At 39.8% G+C, this 23,238-nt stretch overlaps 2 protein-coding genes across 3 annotated transcripts; one reads left to right on the top strand and one right to left on the bottom strand.

The window, feature by feature from the left end:
• Positions 1-417: 417 nt before the first annotated feature.
• Positions 418-6,582, bottom strand: ppp1r3ab (protein phosphatase 1, regulatory subunit 3Ab). Its single transcript, XM_079345989.1, has 4 exons — positions 5,541-6,582; positions 4,860-4,927; positions 4,656-4,753; positions 418-4,014 (listed from the first exon to the last, which is right to left on the bottom strand). The coding sequence occupies exons 1-4, from the start codon at positions 6,434-6,436 to the stop codon at positions 811-813; spliced, it is 4,266 nt and encodes a 1,421-aa protein (XP_079202115.1). The 5' UTR covers positions 6,437-6,582; the 3' UTR covers positions 418-810.
• A 3,676-nt stretch (positions 6,583-10,258) lies between these two features.
• Positions 10,259-22,832, top strand: LOC306825989 (forkhead box protein P2-like). 2 transcript variants are annotated; one of them, XM_079346993.1, is made up of 16 exons: positions 10,259-10,278; positions 11,008-11,176; positions 13,422-13,517; positions 14,566-14,652; positions 15,236-15,344; positions 15,828-16,008; positions 16,439-16,543; positions 17,683-17,770; positions 18,095-18,232; positions 18,917-19,109; positions 19,193-19,263; positions 20,253-20,354; positions 20,465-20,586; positions 21,331-21,400; positions 21,506-21,612; positions 21,708-22,832. In XM_079346993.1, the coding sequence occupies exons 2-16, from the start codon at positions 11,021-11,023 to the stop codon at positions 21,829-21,831; spliced, it is 1,749 nt and encodes a 582-aa protein (XP_079203119.1). In that variant the 5' UTR covers positions 10,259-10,278; positions 11,008-11,020; the 3' UTR covers positions 21,832-22,832. The 2 variants fall into 2 exon arrangements, with proteins under 2 accessions (XP_079203119.1, XP_079203120.1); XM_079346994.1 differs by lacking the exons at positions 10,259-10,278; positions 11,008-11,176; positions 13,422-13,517 and adding an exon at positions 13,968-14,039.
• The last annotated feature ends 406 nt before the right edge of the window (positions 22,833-23,238 follow it).

Genomic DNA, 23,238 nt, shown 5'->3' with positions numbered 1-23,238 from the left:
TATGTCTAACTGGGAGGAGACCCGGGGGTAGACCCAGAGTTCGCTGGAGAGATTGTATATCCCATTTGGCCGAGTAACGCGTTCCTCAGGAGGAGCTGGAAGAAGTTGCTGTGGAGAGGGTTGTCTGGGTTGACTTGCTTTGCTTGTTGCCACTGCAACCCCAGATAAGTGAAAGAAAACTTTAAGTACTTTCCAAAGTAGATGGCGAATGTAAAATGCAGATACAAATTAATCTGTTCCACAATTAGCTTTTGTATGTCTATAGTACAGTGAGGTAGTAACAGAAAGGAGTTGAATAGGTTGAAAATGATTGTCATTTTATTCAATCAAGATTTAGTCAAACTAAATATCACAGACACACACACACACACAGAACAAGCTGATGACTTTTATTTACAGCTGAGTAATGCAGGGTGTGGTGCTAAGCAGAACTGATCAATGTGAGTAATGGTCCACGGCGTCTTGTCCACACTAAACTGTGTGTACATTAAAGCATACAAAAACCTGCTTCATACTCTTGACAACACAGTCAGCATCCTCCCATAGAGATTGTAGAGAAGTTATTCTGATATGTGTCATATTTACTTCACATCAATGCCCATCATTTTTTACTGTTTTTTGCTTCTTCTGTTTTTCCATTTTGACCGTCAATATTTGTGTAAGTCTTGTTCAGAAATCATCTGTTGTTAAAAAATACATAGGTGAAAAAATCTACAGATCTTTATGGGTGTCATGCAAGCACATTGTTTCCTCATAAACCACAGAAATCCTTGTTGAAGCAGTGACATGATAGAAACTTTACACTTGGATTCAACCGATTCTTTTGCTGTTTTGCGCCGGCTGTCTCTCTCCCTGACACCAGAGCCAAACCAATGAAATCATGTAGAGCCCTAAACAGGCCAGAAAATCATAATAGTAGGCCACAACCAAAAATATCACTAACAAGGTAAATAATAAAAAGGTCTTTGCAATGTTGCGGCAGGAAAAAGTCTCTCTCCACCACAGCGCATTGCTGCTGAGGTTTTCCTGCTCACTCGCCTCTGGCAGAGCTGCAGTGCTGCTGGGTTGGAAGTCCGCTTCGAAGTCTCTGTCTACATGAATGTCCTGAAGGCAGCCGATATGTTGATCTTCATCCAGAGACTCACTGATGGAGGGCATGGGTTTGGACAGCAGTTTGCTTCTGTTGACAGAGGGTCTTTTGCTCACCCCAAATCCTGTGTCTTTGTTACTGTCCTTTTGGAGCTGTGCCCCGGTGTGAACGGCCCTCAGACAGTGCATGTACAACTCCACCTCATCGTCCGAGTCCGACTCTGATGAAGTGCCGTCGTGGCTTGTTTCGTCAACTTCGGGTCCGTCAACAAAAATCGGTGAACCTCCCTCTGCGGCAGTGGACTCATTTTCATCTCTCTCTGCTTTTGATATTTCATGTGTGACTTTCTCATTTCCTCGAAAGTCCCCTTTGTTCATTTCCATTTGGATGTGCCTATTTTGCAATTCTCCAGTAATGTCTTTTTCAGTACCTCTCTTGTCCTGCACATTGTTCACCCAAGCAGATAAACCATCCTCCACCTCTCCTTGAGAACGTTCTAACCTCTCCCCAGAACACCCTGCTTCATTTTCCCTTTCCTCTATTTTTGTGATCTTTGACTCTGCTTCTCCAGTCTCAGACACCAGAATATTTTCCTTACAGTCTGGATTCTCCTCTTCTGAGTTTTCTTCCCTCGTTTTTATGTCATCCTCCCACTCTGTACCTGCTTTATCCTCATCTTTCAAATACATTTTTTCTCCTCCCTTTATCTCCTCTTCTCCTTGAACATCTTCCCTTCTAATATTGGCCTCCTGTAACCCTCCAAAGTGATTTTCCCTCCCCACCTCTGTCTCCTCAGTTAGCTCTTCGTCTTTAGACGTCTTTTCCATCATCGTGGTTTGAACACATTCATTCTCAACCTCTTCCATGTCTGTCCCTGCAACAATCCCCCAGATTTCTTCCTCGCCAAACCTCTGCTTTTCCTCCGAAAGATGTGCAGCTTCAGCTTTGGTCTTTTTCTCTCTCACAGCTATGATCTCCCACATAAGTTCCTCCTTCGATTTGTCCTTGTCCTCCTCTGTTTTATCTCTATTTTCTGATTTGGCCTCCATTCCCACACCCTCCAACTGTTCTACGTGGTCTTCTTCCACTGCTTCAATGTCTTCTGATTTCAAACAAATTTCCTCACTTAACATGTTTATCTCCTCTCCTTCTTCTTCTTCAACCATCATCTCCCAGTTTCTAATCTCAGCAGTGTCTTCTGTACGACAATCCTCCGAATCACAAAGCTCTGGTTTTGCTGAATCAATGATTTCTCCTGGTTTCAGAGTGTCTTCATCTTCAGGCTCCATAATCATGTCAACGTGTATGTGATGGTCACTCATCATCATCACTGACTCATCTACCTCACCTGTTACATCGGTTTCAGGGCAGAGTTTTGTTTCATCTATGTGTGATTTTATCAACTCTTTTTTCTGTCCTTCCAAGTTTTGGGTTTCTCCTTGAGTCTCAGAAGATATCTGAGGTGATGCGACATCCCTTCCCTCCAATGCTTCCAAACTAGAGTCAGAGCCAGCAGGGGTGTCTCTATCAGCTGGATTATTGGTGCATTTAGGATTCAGTTCATGTGAATCTTCTAAAGTTTTGTTGTCGTCTGATGTGACAACAGTTGGGGTCACTCTGCTGCCAACGTCTTCTTCTTTGTGTGCTCCTGTGCTGCTGGTCTGTTTGTCTGCCTCATCACTGAAACCATCTGATTCGCTCTCAGAAGGTGACATGAATGAGGTTTCTTGACTGGCCATTGCGTGTTGTGTTTCACTTTTTGCACGTTTTTCATCAACGTTAGTTGTCGTTTGTGTACATGCTTGCTCTGGCAGTTGAGCCGTCTCTGCTGCGGTTTGTCTTCGGAGGTCATTTGTTGGAATGACTTCCTGTATTTCTCCCTGGAGGTCTGGTTTCTCAGTGGATATTTCTGGATTCAACAAATATGTATTTATAATATTAACAGCTTGTGACTGTACTTCTGCTTCAGCAGCATTTGTTGTGTGAACTTCAAATGCATTTGTGCATCTCTGCATCTCCTTTGAATCCTGCAAAACTTGTGCATTGACCAGGATGTCATTTGGGGTTCCACTCAAACTCTTCCCTTCTTCTTTCATTGAAGGACTTATTAGAGAAGACTCGAAGCCTTCTTGGATTGATGATTGGAGGGTCTTTTTCACACTTGTGTGCACTTTGTCAATGTCAGCCGTAGCATCTGTTGGAACAGTGCAGCGTTTGTCTTCTCCTTCAGTGTTAGTGGGGTCTTCGGTACTAGGTGTCGTCTTAACTGGGTTTCCTTGATCAGCTAAAGACTGACTTTCAGTTCCTGCTCTTTCAAACACCTGACGATACAGCGGAGCCACCACAGTTCCAAATGTGAAGCTGTTGGAGTGGCTAACAAGGCCTTCACTGAATTCTCCTGTAAAATAACTGCAAGCTGCTTCAGCTACTTTATTGTTTTTACATTCACAACAGATACCTTCTTTCTGACTGCTTTCCTCAGATCTGGTGACGTTCTTGTTTATAGTTGGTTGTTCAGCTGGAGCAGGCTCATCTTTTGAATACAACGTGTTGTCAGGGATCTCTGAGGTACTCTCACCTCTTGTTAATGTGGCTGAGTCAGCCAAATTGATGCTCTCAGATTTCTCTGTCTGGCTGTTTGAGGTGTAGTCATGTGCTGTATTCTGTTGGACATCGATGAGAGGTTCGCTGCCTGTTTCCAGAGAGTCAGGGAGCAACTGTGAACTTTCTGCGACGCTGCCTCCCTCAGAGAATGTCTGCACATCGGAGGGCTTTACTTCTTGAGCTGTCTGTTTTGCTTCTGGAGGTGAATCATCTCGTTCAGCATCAATCGCTCCATCTCGCTGAGCAAAGTAGTCCTTTACCCGAGCCATCCGCGCTGCCTTTCTGCGGCTTCTTCGGCTGCAGGGCCGTCTGCTCTTGGTCTGCCCATCAACAACATGGATACATTTATTTTAGTTTGCTCACATAAAAGTTCTGCTGTTTTGTTTAAGAAGGGAGGGATTACACTTAAAGTTCCATGTCAAAGATTGATATGCTCCGATTAAAATTCTTCTTTAAAATGTACCATCACAAATAGCATTAAAACTTGAAACATTTAAAACTAGCATTCATGAACTGGGGCAGACATTTATGTCTGCAAGAATTGAAACAGCACACAGTGTCCTTTAGGTGTACAGTACTGTACCTTGTGTTACACCAGTGCTACTCAAGTCCTGGTCATGTGACTTTCCCTCAAAGTGCACCGGGTTCACACTAATGTTTCTGTTCCTCCTGTTATAGCCACACTATGGGGTCCTTTTGCTTCCTTTCACAGCCATAAAACCTAACTCCAGTTTAAAATGCTCTGTGGTGTTTAGTGAGAAGGGTTTAACAACATTAACATAGTGTCTCTTCAGTCACACTAACACATATTGTGGAAAATTTATCCTGTAAATACACTTGTGTTGCAAGCACAAAGTCATTGAAGTGGTCATTTAAGTCTGGATATGTTGCTTGGCAGTCTAAACACAAGTAAACCAAACAGTTGTGTTTTAGAAACAAAACAGGTGACTCACACACTCACCAGTATTTTCTCACCATCCTCCTCGGATGTTCCTGACTGAGCATCAGAGATTTCTTGGGCCTCTGTAGTGTCCACTTCTTGTTCATGTTTTGACACATCTGGAGACACACATTTAACATCTACAATGAGGATGCATGACATCGGCCACACGTTTTTTGAATGTCATTGTTAATAAATTGTTTCACAAACAAAAGAGGTATTCACCTGTGTTGTTATTTTCCTGACGTGAAGTTTCCATTGGCGAGTTATTTTCCACAGTGGAGAAGTTCTGACTGTCGATTAATATAACAGCAAAAAGTCAGACTTAATCCTCGTGTCTGTCTCAGATATATCTCTATGAGAATATCACCAATTAACAAATCACATATGGCTGCCATATTGATGAACATTGATCAATTTAATAGAAACATTTCGTGAAGATTGAACGATGGTAATGTAAAGTGTGATTGGCCATATTATTAATAATAGTAAGCCATGACTTTGCTTGAACTATTTCTGCAATGATAGTAGTTTTATCACTATGTCATAATGTAGAAAATATTTCCACTACTTACGGGACATGACTTTCCTCAAACATGAAAGAGTACAGGCCTCATATAATCCATACATAAACAAACGTATCATTTACTTACAAACAGATTTGTCATAGCTTGAACCGTCCATACAATATAAAGGCTCTTGGTAAAGAACAGCCTTTATAATTATCTTTCAAGTTAAACGTTCAGCAACCTTTTTTTAAGGTCTCCTTTGCCTTCAACGTAAGCATGCAGACATTTGTCCTATAACCACGTAAGATTCTCAAAACTAACTCCATTCATTTTTGTCTAAAAACATAATCTTTGTGGCCTCTTTAAATCTATGTCAGTAAAACTGCTCCATCCTCACCCGACACTCTTAAGACAGCTTTTCTTCTTCACATTTTCTTTCTTTGTTTTTTCACTCTGCTCCTTAGCTCTCTGGTGACAGAACAGCATGTAGTTCCTGTTGTTATTGTTGGCCCAGAACATCCCCACTGAAGTCTCGTATCGCAGGCAAAAGTCTACTCTGGCTCCCTGCTCCCCGAATGGTGGAATTAAGGTGAGTTTAAATGAGAAACAGTCCATCAGACCCTCACTGGAGCCGGGGATGTACTCTGTCAGGAGGTCAAAGTGGCTGGACCAGGAGTCCAAAGTTGTTCGCACGTACACTGCCTTATCGAAGGAGATGTTGAGGACGCGGATCACTCCTTTCAGTATCGTGGTCCCTGGAAGTACCTCGAGGCTCTCCAACTCCAATTTCTGATCTCGGACTTTGGCGAACAATTCCTCTGTAGACAATGGAAGGGAGAAATTGAGGGGAGATATAATGTATTCCTCTGAATCGTTATCCTTGATCTCAGAGGAGTAACATTCTGGCAGCTTGGGGACATCCAAAATGCCAAACTCCTTGACTTGCACCAAGCTGAGGCCTAAGGCATCTGCAAATGACACCCTCCTGGAGCCACACAGGGGCGGCACAGGCTCAGAGTCCTCGTCATTTAGAGAACTCTTTCTTCGTGGAAGAGGAGAAGATTTGGGCCTGATGCCGATCACGATATCGCAGTCATCATCGTCCACATCCACGGAGCTGAGGCCTGGCACTTCTAAGAGGTTGCAGACCCCACAAGGTCTCGGTTGTTCCACAGACTCCATGGGGCTCCCTGCGAGCGACTCAGCGGGAAGTGAGCTGCAGTGCTTCTGCTTCTGGCAACTGACATTCAACATGCTCTGACTTAACAGATGGAGTCGAGTTACGGATGACATTGTTGCGAGGGCCAACACTATAAATAGGGAGGAAGGGTCTTAAACTATGTACAGTAGGCTAAGCTCAGGAGGGGAGTATATCATCCATGTAGTCTTCACTATTGACAGCACTTAAGATTTTCTTACAGAAAAACAATCCTAATACATACAAGTGTTGCTGACATTATTCTTGTGTAACTTTCAAAAAACTTCTCTTGAGGGTTATGCTAGTTGTATAAAAAGCGTGAGACTTACCATGGCAACTATTTGTGTTCTGTTGTTTTTGGCTCACAATGTGTCACATGAGATTTGATGGGAGAACAAACTGTTAGGCCTCAAAAATGATTTCCACTGACCAAGGCATTGGCTTGAAGTGTTCCCCTTTTTCCCTGCATTTCTCCTGTGCTACAGTTGTTTCTCTCTTGTTGTCTCTTTGCATGGCCATCTGACCAAGTGTTCCTCACATGCTCCACTTATTTCCACGTCTTGACTGCGTCAGTCTGCTCACCTTTTTCTCCCTACGTCCATCCCTCTTACCTCATGCAGTGGCAAATCGTTCAGTCTTCAAACACAGTAAAGGCCAGACAGTTTGTTGTTGTGCTTTCTGTTCTTTATTCCTTGTGCCAACATCTGTCATCGTTCTAGCTTCAGCTCTCAAGCAATCTGTTCCTCTACTTAGCCACTCAGCGCCTCCCCATCTCTCCTCCCCACGTTCAACATCCATGTTAGATTACCCAGTCTGTAACCAATACTTCCTCAAAACTTTTTCAACTGACTTACCTGCAGTGTCTGAGTTCTGCACTATGGATCAAAAGAAAACTGCAGTTCCCCTAACACGCTTACTCCCGGCAGTGCAAAATCTGTAAAGTTTGAAAGTACGTTGGACGATACTACTCTAATACTTTAAAGAATCTGCTTATCATATATCAAGATTTATCTGCAGAATTATCCAGCTGACAGTTATGCATTGTGTTCAACTTCCTGTGTTTATCTCACAGCTGTGACTAAGTTCAGTAGTGTGTCCAAGCCATGACCAATGTGGTTATTCTTTAATCTTGCTGAGCAAACAAAACACATATTTTAACAGTGAGTAAGAGTGATTTATCTGAGCTGTAGAGTGCTGAACCCTCCCTGAATCAGATATGAACACTATAAAAGAGCTGAACTGTCAGACGATTTGATTGATACAGACAGGACACTTCCAATTGCAATTCTGTGCAAGGATTTGGAAGATACAGTTAAAAAATGAATTCAACGAAAGGATAGTACATGAAAGAAGAGAAAGCAGGATGTGATTTACCAAATGTAATGAAGATGGAAGACAGACACGGAGAAATTAGTGGAGAAGAAATGGCCTTAAAAGTGTCAGAGGCTGTTGAGGGCAACCTTCCCGTTTGTTCACATTACTCCTCTGAGGATACTCCACTTCTCTCCAAACCAGCACTTTCCTACCTTGCATTGATTGCAAAAGTAATCTTGTCCTCCCCTTCTCAGAAACTCAACCTGGCGTCTATCTACAGAACCATGGAGGAGCAGTTTCCCTACCTGAGAAGCCGGGGTCCGGGCTGGAGGAACAGCGTGCGGCACAACTTGTCTGTGAACGACTGCTTTGTGAAGGTGAGCCGCTGCGAGGACGGCCGGGGCCATTACTGGGGCATCAACGAAGCTTACCTGAGAGACTTCCAACAGGGGAACTTCAGGGTGTACAAGCAGACCAGAGGGAGGAGGGAGAGGGAGAGGGAGCCAGGTGACAAAGCGGCGAGTGGTCTTGTTTGGATGGAGACATTCCTTGAGCGGTTTTACGAGAGCAGATCTTCTGGTTGGGAGCCACAATGCCCTCTGCAGGATCCAGGGAGGTATCAGATGTGTTATTGGGACTGGACCCAATCACACTTTCAGCCTTGGACTGCCAATGTGGGCTGGGTACGCTCTGCCAGACTTAGACTGACAGACTCAAATGGTAAGGCTACAGCTGTGAGAGGGCATGACAGTGAAAGCGTGACCTCAGGACCCCTGCTCTGTCGGGAGATGAATGACCCGATTCTCCCGGGAATGGAAGTGTCATGTGACAGCAGGTTCATGACACCACAAGTGCCAACCTTTGTGCTTCCTGGCTGCTGGTGTTTGTCTCCTGTCGTCAAAGAGCAGATTAATCCATCACCTTACAGATTCTACTTTTAAATTCAACCCTGAACTGTCAAGACCCCCCCCCCCCCCCCCCCCCCCCCCCCAGAAAAAAAACAATAAACTAGAAAGACTATGGGAAGGATATGTTCTGGATAACACTGCCTATGTAACTCACCTTACAATGAACACTCAAGGGCAAATAAATACTGATCCAGTAGGTGGCAGAAAGTTACCTTGGTAACAACAGCTCAGTTTAAGCCTCTTAAACAGGTTTTGTGGACAGAACATATGTTTTTTGTTTCTCTATGCATATTTTCACTTAAATAATGACATCACATCCTATTAAACAGAAGCGAGACACGTTTCAATGTTGTAAAAAGCATCTTCTTTAATTTGCATCAGCTTTTATTATCAGTTTGTATCACAGCTCCATGCCATGTAATCTCCTTATTCTTTCACAAGAAAAACTTGATTTTAGATTTTTGTATCAACAAAAATACTAACGAATACATTTATTTTGTCCTACTTTGATTTTCCAACAGTTTGGCAGCTTGACCTTTGGTTACCATCACATTCTTCATTGTATGGGTGATGTCTGTAAAGCATAAGTGATCAATAAGTGCTAACATAACAGGAACTATATTAAGCTATGACTACATTTAAATCACTTGAAAGTCACCATGTCCCTGAGAAATCTAATTGCTGAGGTGGATCTATTTTTTCCCTTTGTGCTTGATGCTCGGGTTCTTGTCGTGTGTACTTATCTATCTTTTTCGTCTAAACTGTTACTGGTGTGCTGTCCTGACCAGGTCTCCTTTGTAAAATAGAATTTTTATCTCAAGGGACTTTCTGGTGAGATAAAGGTTAAATAAGATATGAAGGTGGCATGCTCTAAAGTAAAAAAAAAAAGGAATAGAAAACAAACTTTGTAGAGGTGACTGTGCAGAAATTGTCCTATTCAAAGTTTGCTGCGTCGGTATCATGTCAGGTTTAGTTTGACAAGCTGTGTAAAGCTTCTGCACTCCAGGGTACACTGCATTTATAAACAGCCCAAATTAAAACACTTTTATTTGTTTTTGAACAGATGTACTGCTTTTCAAATAAAAGTGCAGACACCACTGTAAATAGCTCTTTGATAACAGTTTGACAGTTGTGTCTCTGCAGAGCTCTTTTTTGTTGTTCAAAACTTACCGCATATCTAAATAAAGTCACAGACAACTCCACTTGTCTTTTCTCACAGAGGACTCTTTGTTTTAACCATGAAAGACCATAAATGATGCTTGTTTCCAGGCATTATGTTTTTAATGTTTTTTTTTTTGTTGGATTGTGTATGTCTATGAATATCAACAAAGAAAAGTGTTGCGTGCAAAGAAGGTCTTCTTAAAATAGACTACTGAAAAGCACAGCATCATGTTTTGTCTATATGTTATCAGAAATACTCATTATACTTTGGTTGTCATTTGGATGGAAAATGTATAAATAATTATAATAAATATGGAATAAACAATAAGGCAAACACTGCTAGAATTAAAATAAAACGGATTTGATGATTATCTATTCAGTGTTTTTTTACACCCTGCTTTATTCACAATCTAACCCACTGAGTGACACTGAGACTCCTCCCACTCAGGTAGATCCACAACTCCATCAGCGCTCTCCCATCCTCACTCCAAACTGCCTGACTTGGAGACATCAACTCTGCCTGACTACTCTGAATTCCACAATTCATCTAAAAGGTAAGTTAATGATTTGGACAGATAGGAAGCATTCAAAGAGGTCTTTCTGCTAACATCATGCTACTCCTCTGTGTGGTTGGATGTTAAGACTAACATTTAATTCCTTTTTGTGAAAATGTTAAGGTATTTTACGTCATATTAAATCTCTCTTGTTTATAAATAGGATCTTTTTTATATTTGAACCTCTTAGCTACTTCATGCAAAAAAGTTGTCTTTTAATGTTTTTTATAATCATCCCTGAATATTCACACCCTGTCAGTAAGAGGCCACAAAGAAATGGACCATCAATATTCTGTCTAAGATAAAACCTGTTTAAATTTTGATTATTTTTTTCAGAAGTCAATATTGTGTTAAATTGTTGAGTATCTAGGAACCTTTAAAATCCAATGTTATTGTTGTTAATAATGTTTTTAAATTGAAGTTATGATGCTATGACCTCTTTTTTTTAATTTTTTTTTTACAAACATTCAATTATTTAAATGTTACAGGAAACACAGAATCTCAGTTTTAAATTGCATGTGTGCAGTTGCTGGATTTGAAGTTTTGCTCTTTTCTTGGTTTGCATTTTAATGAGCATGCGCGTCATCGTTTGCATTTCTTTAAAAATTATTAGATTAGTTTTCTTCCTTGACTTGTGTCTGATGTAAGAGATGTAGATGTAACTTTGCTGAGTTGCCTCTACAGTCTATAAATCTTACAGCTCCTGTAATGTTGACTGTTTGCTTTTAGGACTTTAGCTGGGATGCCTGAGTCTCCTCTCAGTCCTGCTGCAGCTCGTCAGACGCCGGCCAGCAGCCTCCTCAGTCACACAGACAACGGTGCAGGAGAAAAAGCAGCTAATGGAGAGTCCTGCAGTGGAGTAAGTGCTGAAAACTGGCAGAGTCTCCACCATAAACAGGTATTTTCATCTTCAATCTCCCTCTCCTCTTATTTCCTATTCTCTTACCCTTCATAAGTGTAGAGGAAGTGGTGGCAGACAGGCGCCAGAGGAAACACAGCACACTAACTCCATATTAGACGTCCGTAGACAGGACTCAAACCCAGAGTCTGTAGCTCTGTTGACAGTGTCAGGGTTTTATATGAGATCTGATCCAAGTTGGGAGTTGACACACAGAACTCTGTTTGTCCCTCACTATTAGTTTGTCAGACAGAGCCAGAGAGGAAAAATGGTCCAGCAGCCTCGGTCAAACACATGCAAGAGAACGGCAAATAGGCAAGCCTCGATGTAATTTTATTCTTGTTTGTTACTTTTACAAATCTGGGAGTCTTTGTCTGGTGGATCAATGAAAAAACACACAAACAATGTCTGTTTTGTTTGCTCTTTTCTCTTAAATTGACTCTAAGTGCATGATAACTGTGAGTTGAAATTTTTCCATAATCTCTCTTTCAGGATTCATCAAAACCCCCCCAAAAAATGTGGACAGGGACAATGACATATAGCCGTTGTAGCAACGTTGCCTGTCATCAGAGTGTGGTTCTTTGAAATCTTTAATAAAGGCATGTCATGTCAAAGTTTTTTTAAACCAGAAAACTTTGTAAACGAAAAAAAGTAAGGCTTGTAGTATGTACTAGGAAAAGAAACCTTTTCTCGTGACAAAAGAAAGGGACACATGTCTGTGATGGATTTTTTTTTTATGCAGCATCTAATTCACACAACCTTAAAAAATGACTGAATGGTCTGATACGGATGAAATTGAAACCAGCTTTATATCAGTGCCTTCTTTAAAGTTAAATTCAGACTGCAGCTGCAGTCCTTCTCAAATGATGTGTACAGAGTTTTTACATTTATTTTATCTAAGTATTTAGAAGATACATTACAAAATATAATTTTAATGGTCAATGCAGTTTATTGAATATCTCCAAAGGGTTTTTTGTTTATTACTTTGTAAACAAAGTAGAATATATGTCTTTGATAGAATTGGGGCAATAAATATTTTTATATACATGCTAATGACCAGGCCTCAATGGCCTCACAGGTCGCGCCCCATATGAGAATCTATTAGTCCTTGAAGCAGGCTGCCCAGATTAGAGTCCAGCGTCTGAGAGTCCTGTTCCGTTCAAGCACACCGCTTCTCACTCTATCTCCCTGGTTTCCTACTCTATCTACTCTCCTGTCAATTAAATACAGAAAGACCATATATATATATAAATAAATCTTTAAAAATAGTTTTAATTATCTAGCCCTGGCCCTCTACATTTAGAGAACATCTACGCACAAGTTGTACAAGTCAGTACTAGTTGAATAAATTCTGCAGATATTAACATAAGACAATATTTAAGGTTGTGAAAGCTAACAGAAACAGATCGTAACCTCTTAATGATTCCAGTAAGTCATTGAAGGTTTTTTTTTATAGATGTACACAATTAATTAATTAATTAATAACCATGGGACAAGATATTACATGCCTACAAGCAATGCAAATGGCTATATCTACCAAAATTCTTGTTTTTTCTCCTTAACACAGGCAGTAATATCTCAAATAATCAACAACAAAACTGACAAAGTTGAGGTCCCTTTTCAGTTGTTCCTACAAGTTAATGCTCCAATACAGACATGCACCTCCACTGAAACCTACACAAATAATCAAATGATATTGAAAACAAGATATTTTAGATTTAACAAAAGGCATTTAATAAATCATACATTATTTCATCAGCACACTCGTTTTTCTTCTTCTTGTATCATCATTTTGTCAAGCATTGTTTGTATTAGAACATGTTAACTGGCTTTTGTTGTATCGTAATGCAGTCATGGCAATTGTAGTTTTCTCTGTTTGTCTTCAGAGCGAGACAATCACTCTGATATTTGTCTCTCATCCAATAACAGTGCAAATCGGTTATTATTCTGTGAGTGTTTGCCTTTATTAATATCCATACACTTCTATTAGGAGTCACAACAAGCATGTAATTGTGTTGCTAATTAACTGGTCAGCCTATTGCCCATCTCATTTGGGTCCAATGACACAATCCAGCATGATGGTGTTCACACGGGGTTGACGGCACTGTGTGGAATTGGATTTGAAAGATTTCCCATTCTACAATTGTAGCTGTTAAACACTTGAAACTTGCCTTCAGTCTTATTGGCTCGTCCTCCTGTCTTTGCTCTGTGCTCTTTTATCATCATGTTCTTCATCTCCTTCAAGGTGTTTCTGGCAATGATGGCTCCTCGGCAGCTTCTGTCCCCCAACCAGCTGCAGGTTCTGATCCAACACAAACAACAAGCTCTCATGCTCCAACAAGTAATCATCACTAAATTGTCTATTTATATTGAAAAACTGCACTCTGAATAATGGGATTATACCTATGCCAAATAAAGTTAGCATTTGTCTTGTGTAAAACATCAAACAACATCTCAATCAATTTGAGTAGTGCAATAGATAAAAAAACAACAACGTTAAATGTAGTTATAAGTGTGCTTGTTTACCTGGTAGTGTAAAGCTAATTCTATTTGGTGAAGAAACTTTGCATTATGTTAAGCATGCAGATTTTGCCAAGTGATCACCTGCTTTGCATGTATTTTATATACCTGAGAAAGTTGAATTAAAAAAAAAGAAAACCTTCAGCATTAGCAATAGCTGTTAGCAAGTAGCTAAATGTGATGTAAATAGCATCTTTCCTCCTTGTGTGAGATTTTTTTTTTTTTTTTTTGGTACATGGACACAACAGGTAACAATTACAACATAACATAAACTAAACTTTAGCAAACAACGTAGCTGGTAGCATAAGCACCTAAGGCTAACTCTGGCACAATGGCTCAAATGGTTGCTTTTATGTTTTAATTGCATATGGTCCCTTACAAATAAAGTTAAATTGAATTGAATTGAATTGAATTGAATTGAATACATTAATAAACGAATAATCTTCTTGGTGAACAAGCTACCCGGTAAAAGAGAAGCTATATGTTTCGGCTATGTTGGGTTAAATGTTAGTTAGTATAGTTAGCTTAATAATTTGTGGGCTGTTTAGCCTTGGCAAAGTAGTGTACATGGATTAATTATTGTGAATATTTTAAAAACCACTTAACCTATCTTGACATTCTTGCCCATCTTTTGGTGTTATTGACCAACTTTTAACTGTAAATTACAACAATATCTATCACAAACTTAAAGGAACTTCTTTGATATTTCAATAGAGGTTTTATGGACATTTTAAGAAATGCTGAAAAATGTTTAATGTTCTTAAATTGCATCTTAAGAGCTGAGTTAATAATGTGAATAGTTTTAAAATGAAATAAATATCTTAATTGAAAATGATACAGGTATAACAATTTACTACTTATTTCTACAGCAACATCTCAAAGAGTTTTATAAGAAGCAACAACAACAGATTCACCTGCAGCTGCTTCAGCATCAGCCCAGCAAGAAGGTCAAAGAAGTAAGTTATTCTTCTACCATCCATCAACCCCTTCATTTTCATTTCTTCTACTATCTGGGGTAGGGTTACGATTGCACCATGCTCAGGAAGTGAACCCGGACTTCCCTGTCGCTATGTTTTCCATTTCCTCTTTCTGTATTTTTTTTTTTTTTTTTTTTAATATACCTTACTAATCCCTGAGGGTCACCTTCTAGTTAGCACTCTGTTATTTTAGAGACATGCTTCTCACACACAGGCCTGAATCACACACATGCACAAGAAGAAACTGGGGACATTAAATGGAGAGATGTCAGAGTGCGGCGGCTGCCCTCACTGGAGCTGGTGGGGGTTTGATGCCTTGCCTGGCTCAAGGACACCTCGGCGGTGCTTGAGAGATGGTCTGGCACCTCTCCAGCTACCAGACCAACTTTTATATTTTGGTCTGTATCAGGACTTGAACCAGCGACTCTCTGGTTTCCAACCCAAGTCCCTACAGACTGACCTACTGCTGCCCCCTTTTTTCTGAAAAAGTTGAAAGTAGAGTGACGCACATCAAAATCTAATTTTTCTATCAAATGTCTTCACTTCTATCTCCATCCTGCAGCTCCCAGCACAGCAGCTTGTGTTCCAGCAGCTCCTCCAGCTTCAGCAGCAGCAGCAGCAGCTCCTACGGCTGCAGAGACCGATCCTGTCCTCCCCTGCACTCTCTCCAGGTCACTCCATTTTACACTTTTTTTGTGTTTCTCCCGCATCTTTGAAGCAGTACTTTTTAGTGTCACAAATACAGCCTGGCCCTACAGTATACAGTATCTGGCATTAACAAGGTTTTAGGTATATTACTGAACTTATCACTAAAGAAACAATGATAATAGTACAATCTTAAAGTAAAAAATCCCCGTCTCTGAGGCTGTGATAATTGTTCCTGAAATACAGAGATTGCAGAAACATAAGATCATGACTTAAGAAAGAAAAAAGTTAAAATTCCAAATACATAAAAAGCATACTTTAACTGCAACAACAACAAAGGCTCGCTATGAAGTTAATCTTAACACTAGAAAAATGTGACTCAGCCACTTGCATTCGAACCCTGTCTGTGATGTAGTTAAAAGGCCTCTGTTCATTTCAGGTTTGCTTGATTAACATATAAAACAAAGCACTGTAACTGTACAATGCATCATGTGTTTTTCATGTTATAGGCAGTTTCAGTCCTGCAGAGATGATGCAGATATGGAAAGAGCTAACAAACGAAATAATGGAAGAAAACACTCCAACAAAGGTCAGTCAGGACTCTCCTGCTAACAACATCATGTCGACCAAAGTCACAGCAAAAGTGAAGGCGCAGCAGCAGCAGACGTTTCCTCCTGGCGGGGCCGAATGGTACGATACGTGTGTTTGTGCTCTCAATGTGAATACTGAGATGATACTGCCTTTTTGTCAACATCAAAGACTTTTCATCTTTAGACATTTTCCTTTCTCTCGTGTTGCGTGCGGGGCGGTGTTTGCTGTTGCAGCCAGACTTCACTTTTAATTCCCCTCAGGATGATATATTTTGTTTTGTTTGCTTTGTGTGATGCCACCTGAAACGGTTCAGCAAAAGAAAAAGTTTACACACTACATGTCCCGAATCAAAAGTAAATAGTTCTTTATTTATTGTTTTTACACTGCTCCCTTCCACCTCGCTCTGTCATTTTCTGCAACCTTTAAAGAAAACAAACAACACTTGTATCTGTTTTCCTTCTGTTGTCTTGATGCAGCGTGTTTTAAATCATACAGTACCTTGAATACTTTTCTCTTCATCCTTGTCTAGTGCTGTTAAAGCTGAGCACAGCGCAACACACGCTCTCTACATTCATGGTGTGTGCAGTTGGCCCGGATGTGAGTGGGTTTGTGAAAACCTCGGCCAGTTCATCAGGTCAGTTTTACTCCATGATGTGTTTGACTTTTTCATTCTGTGTACCTTTCTGTTCATGATTTAAAGCTACAGTACACTCTGATTTTTGTTTTGTTTGGGGAGAAGTATTCATTGTTCTAAAATCTTTGTCTCGTAAATCCATTATCAGCACTTACTGCTATTTGAAAGGTATTGTCATTGTTTCCTAGAACTCTTCATATGGCCTGGTGACAAAAAAGTAATCCATCTGCTACATAATAATTACAATTAAAACCAGTTTACCTTGTTACAATTTCAAATTCTCTTTACTTATTTTTTAAAAAACAAAACAAAATAGAAACAAGTGAAATTAAATGAATGTCCGGCATTTAAATGTCAAAACGGTGATGAAAGCTGAAACCATCAATACACTGAAGGGACTTTACTACAGTACAATTTTATTTTCACCAACAAATATGTCCTTGTCCCTTAAAATTACAACTCTAAACTAAACTTAACTAATAATCTAATTGTGTAAAAAAAAAAATTGGGATTTGAAGTCTGGGTGTCCTTTAAAATGTAACTGATTATAACCCATTATAACTGTGTATGCCACGCCCATCTCCTGGCCTTTGTCATTGGTTGGGAAATCTCTGCAGGAGATTTATCTTTTAGTAAAACTGAAGCTTTTTTCTCTTCAACTCTTCAGTTTGGCATGAGATGCAGAAACATGGGCTAACATGTCAGTCAGTCTCGATTGAGAAAAAACAAAAGAAACAGAAAGTCATTACAACATCCTCAGAACTTTTCAAATTACTCATTAAGCACAAACACTTCTTTGTTCATGGAGACATTCATCTTCAGTCTGCCAACAAGTCCGAACACATATTTCTGCTGCAGTGGTTTAAATGAAGTTTCCATTATATTTTGTAGATTGATTTTCTTTTAATACCTTCATAGGACACAAATATAAATTCAGTGAATTCAAGCTGAAGGAGGAAAGGAACAACAGCATGTTCAGGATGACTTTCCCTTCAGAAGAAACCTTTTGAGTTTTGAACTGTTATTCTGTCTTTACTGACCCTGTGTGTGTGTGTGTGTGTGTGTGTGTGTGTGTGTGTGTGTGTGTGTGTGTGTGTGTGTGTGTGTGTGTGTGTGTGTGTGTGTGTGTGTGTGTAAAGGCATTTGGGCAGTGAGCATGCTCTAGATGACAGGAGTACAGCACAGTGCAGAGTCCAGATGCAGATGGTTCAGCAACTTGAGCTTCAGGTCGGTATGAGTGCTCTGTATATTCAAAATAGTTAGAACTGCTGCTGCTGTGAAGTTTGCTTTGCACAAGTTTTAAATGTACGGTTTATAGTTTGCTAAAGTGGATTCTTTTTGCAGAGTTTACCTCAGAGATTTCCACATGAAGTCTGTCTTCTGTTTGGTTAATATTCATGCAGCCTTTCTCCTGAAATTCGACAGCAGGAAATTGTTCTTTGCTTTATTTGTTTGGTTCGCATTGCTCTATTTCAGTTATGTGTGTTCACTGTTTGAGATGAAACACCTTTGACTCCGATGATTTCCGCTTCTATTCATCTCCTCCAACAGCTCTGCAAAGAACGGGATCGCCTGGGCGCGATGATGGCTCACCTTCACCTCCCATCTTTAGGAACTCAGTCCATCTCTGCACCCGCAAGTCTCCAGTCACCTCAATCTGATACGGCTGCTGACCCGTGTGATCTACAGGTAGATGGTGCTCAGTAATAAGCTGTGTGAGCAACAACGTCCGAGTGAATGATCCGTAAACTGAACTTCGTGTTTTTTCGACGTTTGGAGAGCTCATGATGTGGCGCTGGTGGAGAGGGAAAATGCAATCTTATCTTGTTTAGAACTGATGAAGACGCTGCCAGTCTGTGAGAATAAGACAAGTGCAAGACATAATAAACATGGTATATTATTATAATGGTCGAGATGAAGGTGAAGCAATAGTGGACCCTGCGCTCAGACGTTGGGTCAAATCTGATCTGAAATGCATTTTCTTCAAAGAGACGTTTTCTTTGTGTCGATCTTCATTCTTTCTTTGTGTGACTCGCTGCATGATGGGAGTCCTGAGCGCTTCTTTTCTTTTTGGTATCCAGCTGTTGGCACCAGATGTCCTTTTCGCCTTTTCAGACAGCAGACATCCTCTGATAATGTGGAAACTAATCATTTGTTAATCTTGCAAATATTTCACCTTAATCACAACACTCACCAAACAATTTCACCCTGTAATTAACAATAATTGACCTCCTTCTTCTGGGCATATTAGTGGGCTCACCTCTGAATGGGCGAATCAAATCGCTCTGTCACACTCCCTGTCTGTGTTTTGTCTCTGTGTCAGTCTCTTGTTTCTTTTGTTAACTAAGACAGTCTCGCTTGTCTCGCCCTCAGCTCGGTTCAGTCTCTGTCACCACCAACCTGTCCTCGCTGAGCCCGTCACACTCGGCTCAGGTTTCTCCCCAACCTCCGGGCCCCGTCAGCACTCCCTCCCTCGAGGAGTGTGAGGAAGACCCCCACTCTCAAACCTCATATGCGGGGGCCATAAGACGTCGTCATCACCCTCTGCTCTACCTGATGTCTTCAGGTAAACTGGTGTCTGATGGGATTGGCTAATTCGGCAGGTTATGCACATTTTTCTGAGACTCCCTGTGTTTTGTCTTGTTTCAGAAAATGAATATGAGCTGTACAAGAACACGGATATCAGACCACCATTCACCTATGCAACCCTGATAAGACAGGTACAGTGAGTTAGAACACCTGCAACTTCTGTATCTGCTGAATTTTAAAACAACGGGCAGGTTTTACATTTTTCTTTTTCCTGAACCTTTTCGCTCTTTGTGCCCAAATGGAATAGAAAGGATGACTCTTCATTTTACTGCTTAAACAACACATTATATTTGATTTTTCGTAGTTCTTACCGTTTTAATTTGTCTTTCTTTATCAGTTTAAATGTCTGCAATATACTCATGTGATGAGTCTGACTTGAATAATGTTAATCACTACTGGTTCCCTCGTTCAGAGAAGACATCTTCAAATGTCTCCTTTTGTCTCCACCCCCAAACATATTCAGCTGAACGTCTTAAAGGAAACAATAACCACAATATGGAAACATTTTAGTGACTGAGATCATAACATTTTCAACATTTTACCTGAAAAACGACTTCAACCAAATAATCTGTTACAAAAATAATCAATTGATTTAATAAGATGATAAAAATAGACCGTTTTCAAGACTTTCTTCTGGTGTTTTCTTATTTAATGTCTCTGTTTATGTCATGTTCTGTTTAAACCACATTTCCTCTCATTAGCGGTAATACTGAAACCAATAATTAACTGATCTGATCAAAGTAAAATATTTTGATCCTATTAAAATATCCTATTTTCTCTTTAAAAATGAATATCTAATAAATGTTTGTTGTCTTCAATAGGATTATTTGGTTGTTTTGCCAGCTCAATATTTTGTGAGTTTTAAAGTACTAATCAGACAATTCTGGAATTTATTTGTAGTTTAAATTCTCTGCCTGTCATTTTAACATCAAATATGCAATATATCATCATTTAAAAAAAAACATGAGAAACATAAAAACATGTTGATTTATTGAAGAAGAAGAAAAAGGAGTTGTAGGAGGGAGACTTTCACCTCCTGCCTTCAATCAGGAGTGAAACAGTCGGGGCTTTAAATGGATCCTTTTATGTACTTCACTTTTTATCCCTCCTCCATCTTCAGGCAATCATGGAGACATCCGACATGCAGCTAACACTCAATGAGATTTACAACTGGTTCACACGGACGTTCGCTTATTTCCGACGAAACGCTGCCACATGGAAGGTAACGCACCCGCCGATAATTACCTCTGTGAACCTCTGTGTGTGTCAGAGCTGATTTATGCAGCATGCATCGGGTAATGATCCCCTTCACTCTGATTGTGTCTGCATCAGAACGCTGTGAGACACAACCTGAGCCTGCACAAGTGTTTTGTGCGCGTGGAGAACGTGAAAGGAGCCGTGTGGACGGTGGACGAGGTGGAGTACCAGAGGAGGAGATCTCAGAAGATCACAGGGTACAGTCGTTTGTTTTCTTCTGAGCTCACATCCATCTGTAGAGATTTAAAACACGGATTTTGACCTGAACCCCTCAAACAACACTTTTCACAGACAAACAGGACAGAAGTAAAGATTCTAAAAGGGTTCAACATCGGCCTCTTCCGGCTTTTAACAGGGATCAAAAATGCAATGAGAGTTGAAAAATCCTGACGTATTTTTATTTTGTACTAATATATGGCCCATTTTACCTCTCCAATAAATCCTTTTAAATCAGGAGTGTTTTGAAATATTTAACAAATTGCAGATAATAATTTAAAAAAACAGAATCAGCTTTATTGGCCATGCAGGCTAACGCACACGACGAATCAATGCACAAAAATGAGAACATTAAATATATCTAATGTCTCAGTTTCCTGTCAAATTGAACCCCCTTTTTCTTTTTCTTTTTTTTTTTTTTACTAATAATGTATGAATGTAGCTACAGAAGCAGAAACATATCCTTTTGAAGTGTATGGAAGGAGGGGGAAAAAAATTCGCAAAATATGCATAATGAAGGCACACACAAAAAACAACTTATAATGGCATCTACAGGAAGCAACTCCAATCAAAAGTCTCTGTTTCATGACATCTCACGTTGAATCATTGTCATCATGACTGACCTTACCTCATACTATTGTTGTTCAAAATGTAACGGGTATTGATTTGTTTGCTTTGAATTCGACACTGGAAGCTGATGTTGTGTTACATGTGTCATCCTGCAGGAGTCCATCGCTGATGAAACACGTCTCCTCCAGCCTCGACTTCGGCTCTGTTCTGAATGTCGACTTAAAGGTGAGAAGATGTGTTATGAAGAGTCCATGTTTAAATGCCATGCAGCTTTCACTTAATGGCATCAACCTCGTACATTGATGGATTTCTGATTGATTCTCTTTATAGACAGTGTCGTCTGAGGCGTCTCTGCCAGGTTTTAAAGAGTGTGTCAGCAGAAACTCCAAAAGGACGATGGTGGAGAACAAAGTAATAAACCAGCATTGTATCAAGCAGTAGGTTTTTTACATTTTGAACTCCAGTAAGCATAAAAACGACAGATTAAATGCTGCCATCAAAGATCTAAATGTCTTTTGTTTTCACCTCGCAGGTCTCTTTTCCTTAAAGATGAAGGGCTGAATCCGATTGACCAAGAATCTCTGATGCCAACATGGAAAGCAGGAGGTCTGCAGGACGTGTCTGAACATGAAGAACATTTGTTCGACCTTGAATGACTGAAGAAATGGTTTTTACCTAAAACGATCAGCTGCAAAGAAAAAAAGAAGGCCTTTGTTGACCATCAGGGAAGTTGTCTAACATTTAGCATTTAAACTTGAGTGTAAAGAATCAGACCAAATCTACCAAAATACAAAATAACTTCCTTCATACATGGAAATGTATCTGTTTCTTAAGTGAGCAGTAACCACCTCATTGTTCATCATTCAGAAACTGAAGTGAAAACTGATTTTGATAAGCTAAATCTTTTATCATTTATACAAATGCCCAAAAGGAATCAAATTAAAGCTTCCAAAAAAACTTTTCATTTTCATTTTAATCCAAAGGAAAATAAGTTTCTGTCGACATAAACGATTACATCTCTTTGTGTAAATGGTAAATCCTCAAGTCCAAAGTGAGTGATTCACAGAACATTTGTTACATAATGGGAGTAAGAAAATGTATTTATTGTCTTTTCATTGTCAGAGCCGAAAGGAAAAAAACACAATCTGAATGAACGCTGCATCACTGCAGAAAGATCTTTTTTATGTTTCAAAAACAAAAACTGTTGTTTGTTGTCCTTGTAGATGAAAACAAAAACATCTTGTAGGATGGTGAGTCCCCTGTGTCTCTTCTCTGTGTGTAACGTCTTTAATACAGCGCTTTGCCCCTGAAACAATCAGCCATGTTCCAAACATTACACTTTGATAATCTTTATAGTATTCACAATAGAAACTTTATACAAACAGCAACTCTGTCTTTATGACCGTGCTGCTTATTGTGTCTGATGTAAGAGAAATACATGTTCTGTAAATGTTGTTAGTCAGTGACTGCTGATGAGTTTGATATATCTGTGAGTAATGGCTTTGGAGTAAATATATTTGTTATAAAGCTCTTAAAGTAAAAGACATGTTGAACCCCTCGTACACAGAATAGACTTTCACCACATGCTGCTGTGTCACAGTTTATGTCGATTGTTTGGACATTTTACACAAAAATAAAAATGACTTTGTTCTCTTGTCATGTTCATCCTTGTGTGAGTGACTAAATAAAGAACATATACAGAAGACCCCACGGAAGGAATTATGTTTCTATATTTGGCTTAACAAAAAGTCAAGTACAAACTAATCAAGCTGTATTTGATTAGACATCAAATCACATGAATGCATTTACAGTCTTTCTTCAATACGTTGAACTATGCATTAAGGTAAAGTGTACAGTACGTATGAGTGAAGTCACAAGTGTTACTTTAACAATGACAGACACTGTTCACTGGTTTGCACAAGTCAACGAAGCAACATCTAAAAAGCCTACTGCTAATGATGATTTATACCTTTTGACTATCCCTAAAGCTCTTACTGAATTGGGAAAAATGGTGTCGAAGCTCAGGACACTCGAACTCTTCAGGAGCTGATATCCTTGGATGA

This window comes from Symphodus melops (genome assembly GCF_947650265.1).
Source record: "Symphodus melops genome assembly, chromosome: 6".
Taxonomy (NCBI): domain Eukaryota; kingdom Metazoa; phylum Chordata; class Actinopteri; order Labriformes; family Labridae; genus Symphodus; species Symphodus melops.
This window is presented reverse-complemented; position numbering and strand designations above follow the sequence as displayed.

Coding starts and splice junctions, on each gene's coding strand:
- ppp1r3ab (XM_079345989.1), bottom strand. CDS start 6,436: ATGTCATCCGTAACTCGACTCCATCTGTTAAGTCAGAGCATGTTGAAT. Junction 4,928..5,540: donor AGCTGTCTTAAGAGTGTCGG/GTGAGGATGGAG, acceptor ATTAATCGACAG/TCAGAACTTCTCCACTGTGG. Junction 4,754..4,859: donor TCAGGAAAATAACAACACAG/GTGAATACCTCT, acceptor GTGTGTCTCCAG/ATGTGTCAAAACATGAACAA.
- LOC306825989 (XM_079346993.1), top strand. CDS start 11,021: ATGCCTGAGTCTCCTCTCAGTCCTGCTGCAGCTCGTCAGACGCCGGCC. Junction 18,233..18,916: donor CTGACCCGTGTGATCTACAG/GTAGATGGTGCT, acceptor TCTCGCCCTCAG/CTCGGTTCAGTCTCTGTCAC. Junction 19,264..20,252: donor ATGCAACCCTGATAAGACAG/GTACAGTGAGTT, acceptor CTCCATCTTCAG/GCAATCATGGAGACATCCGA.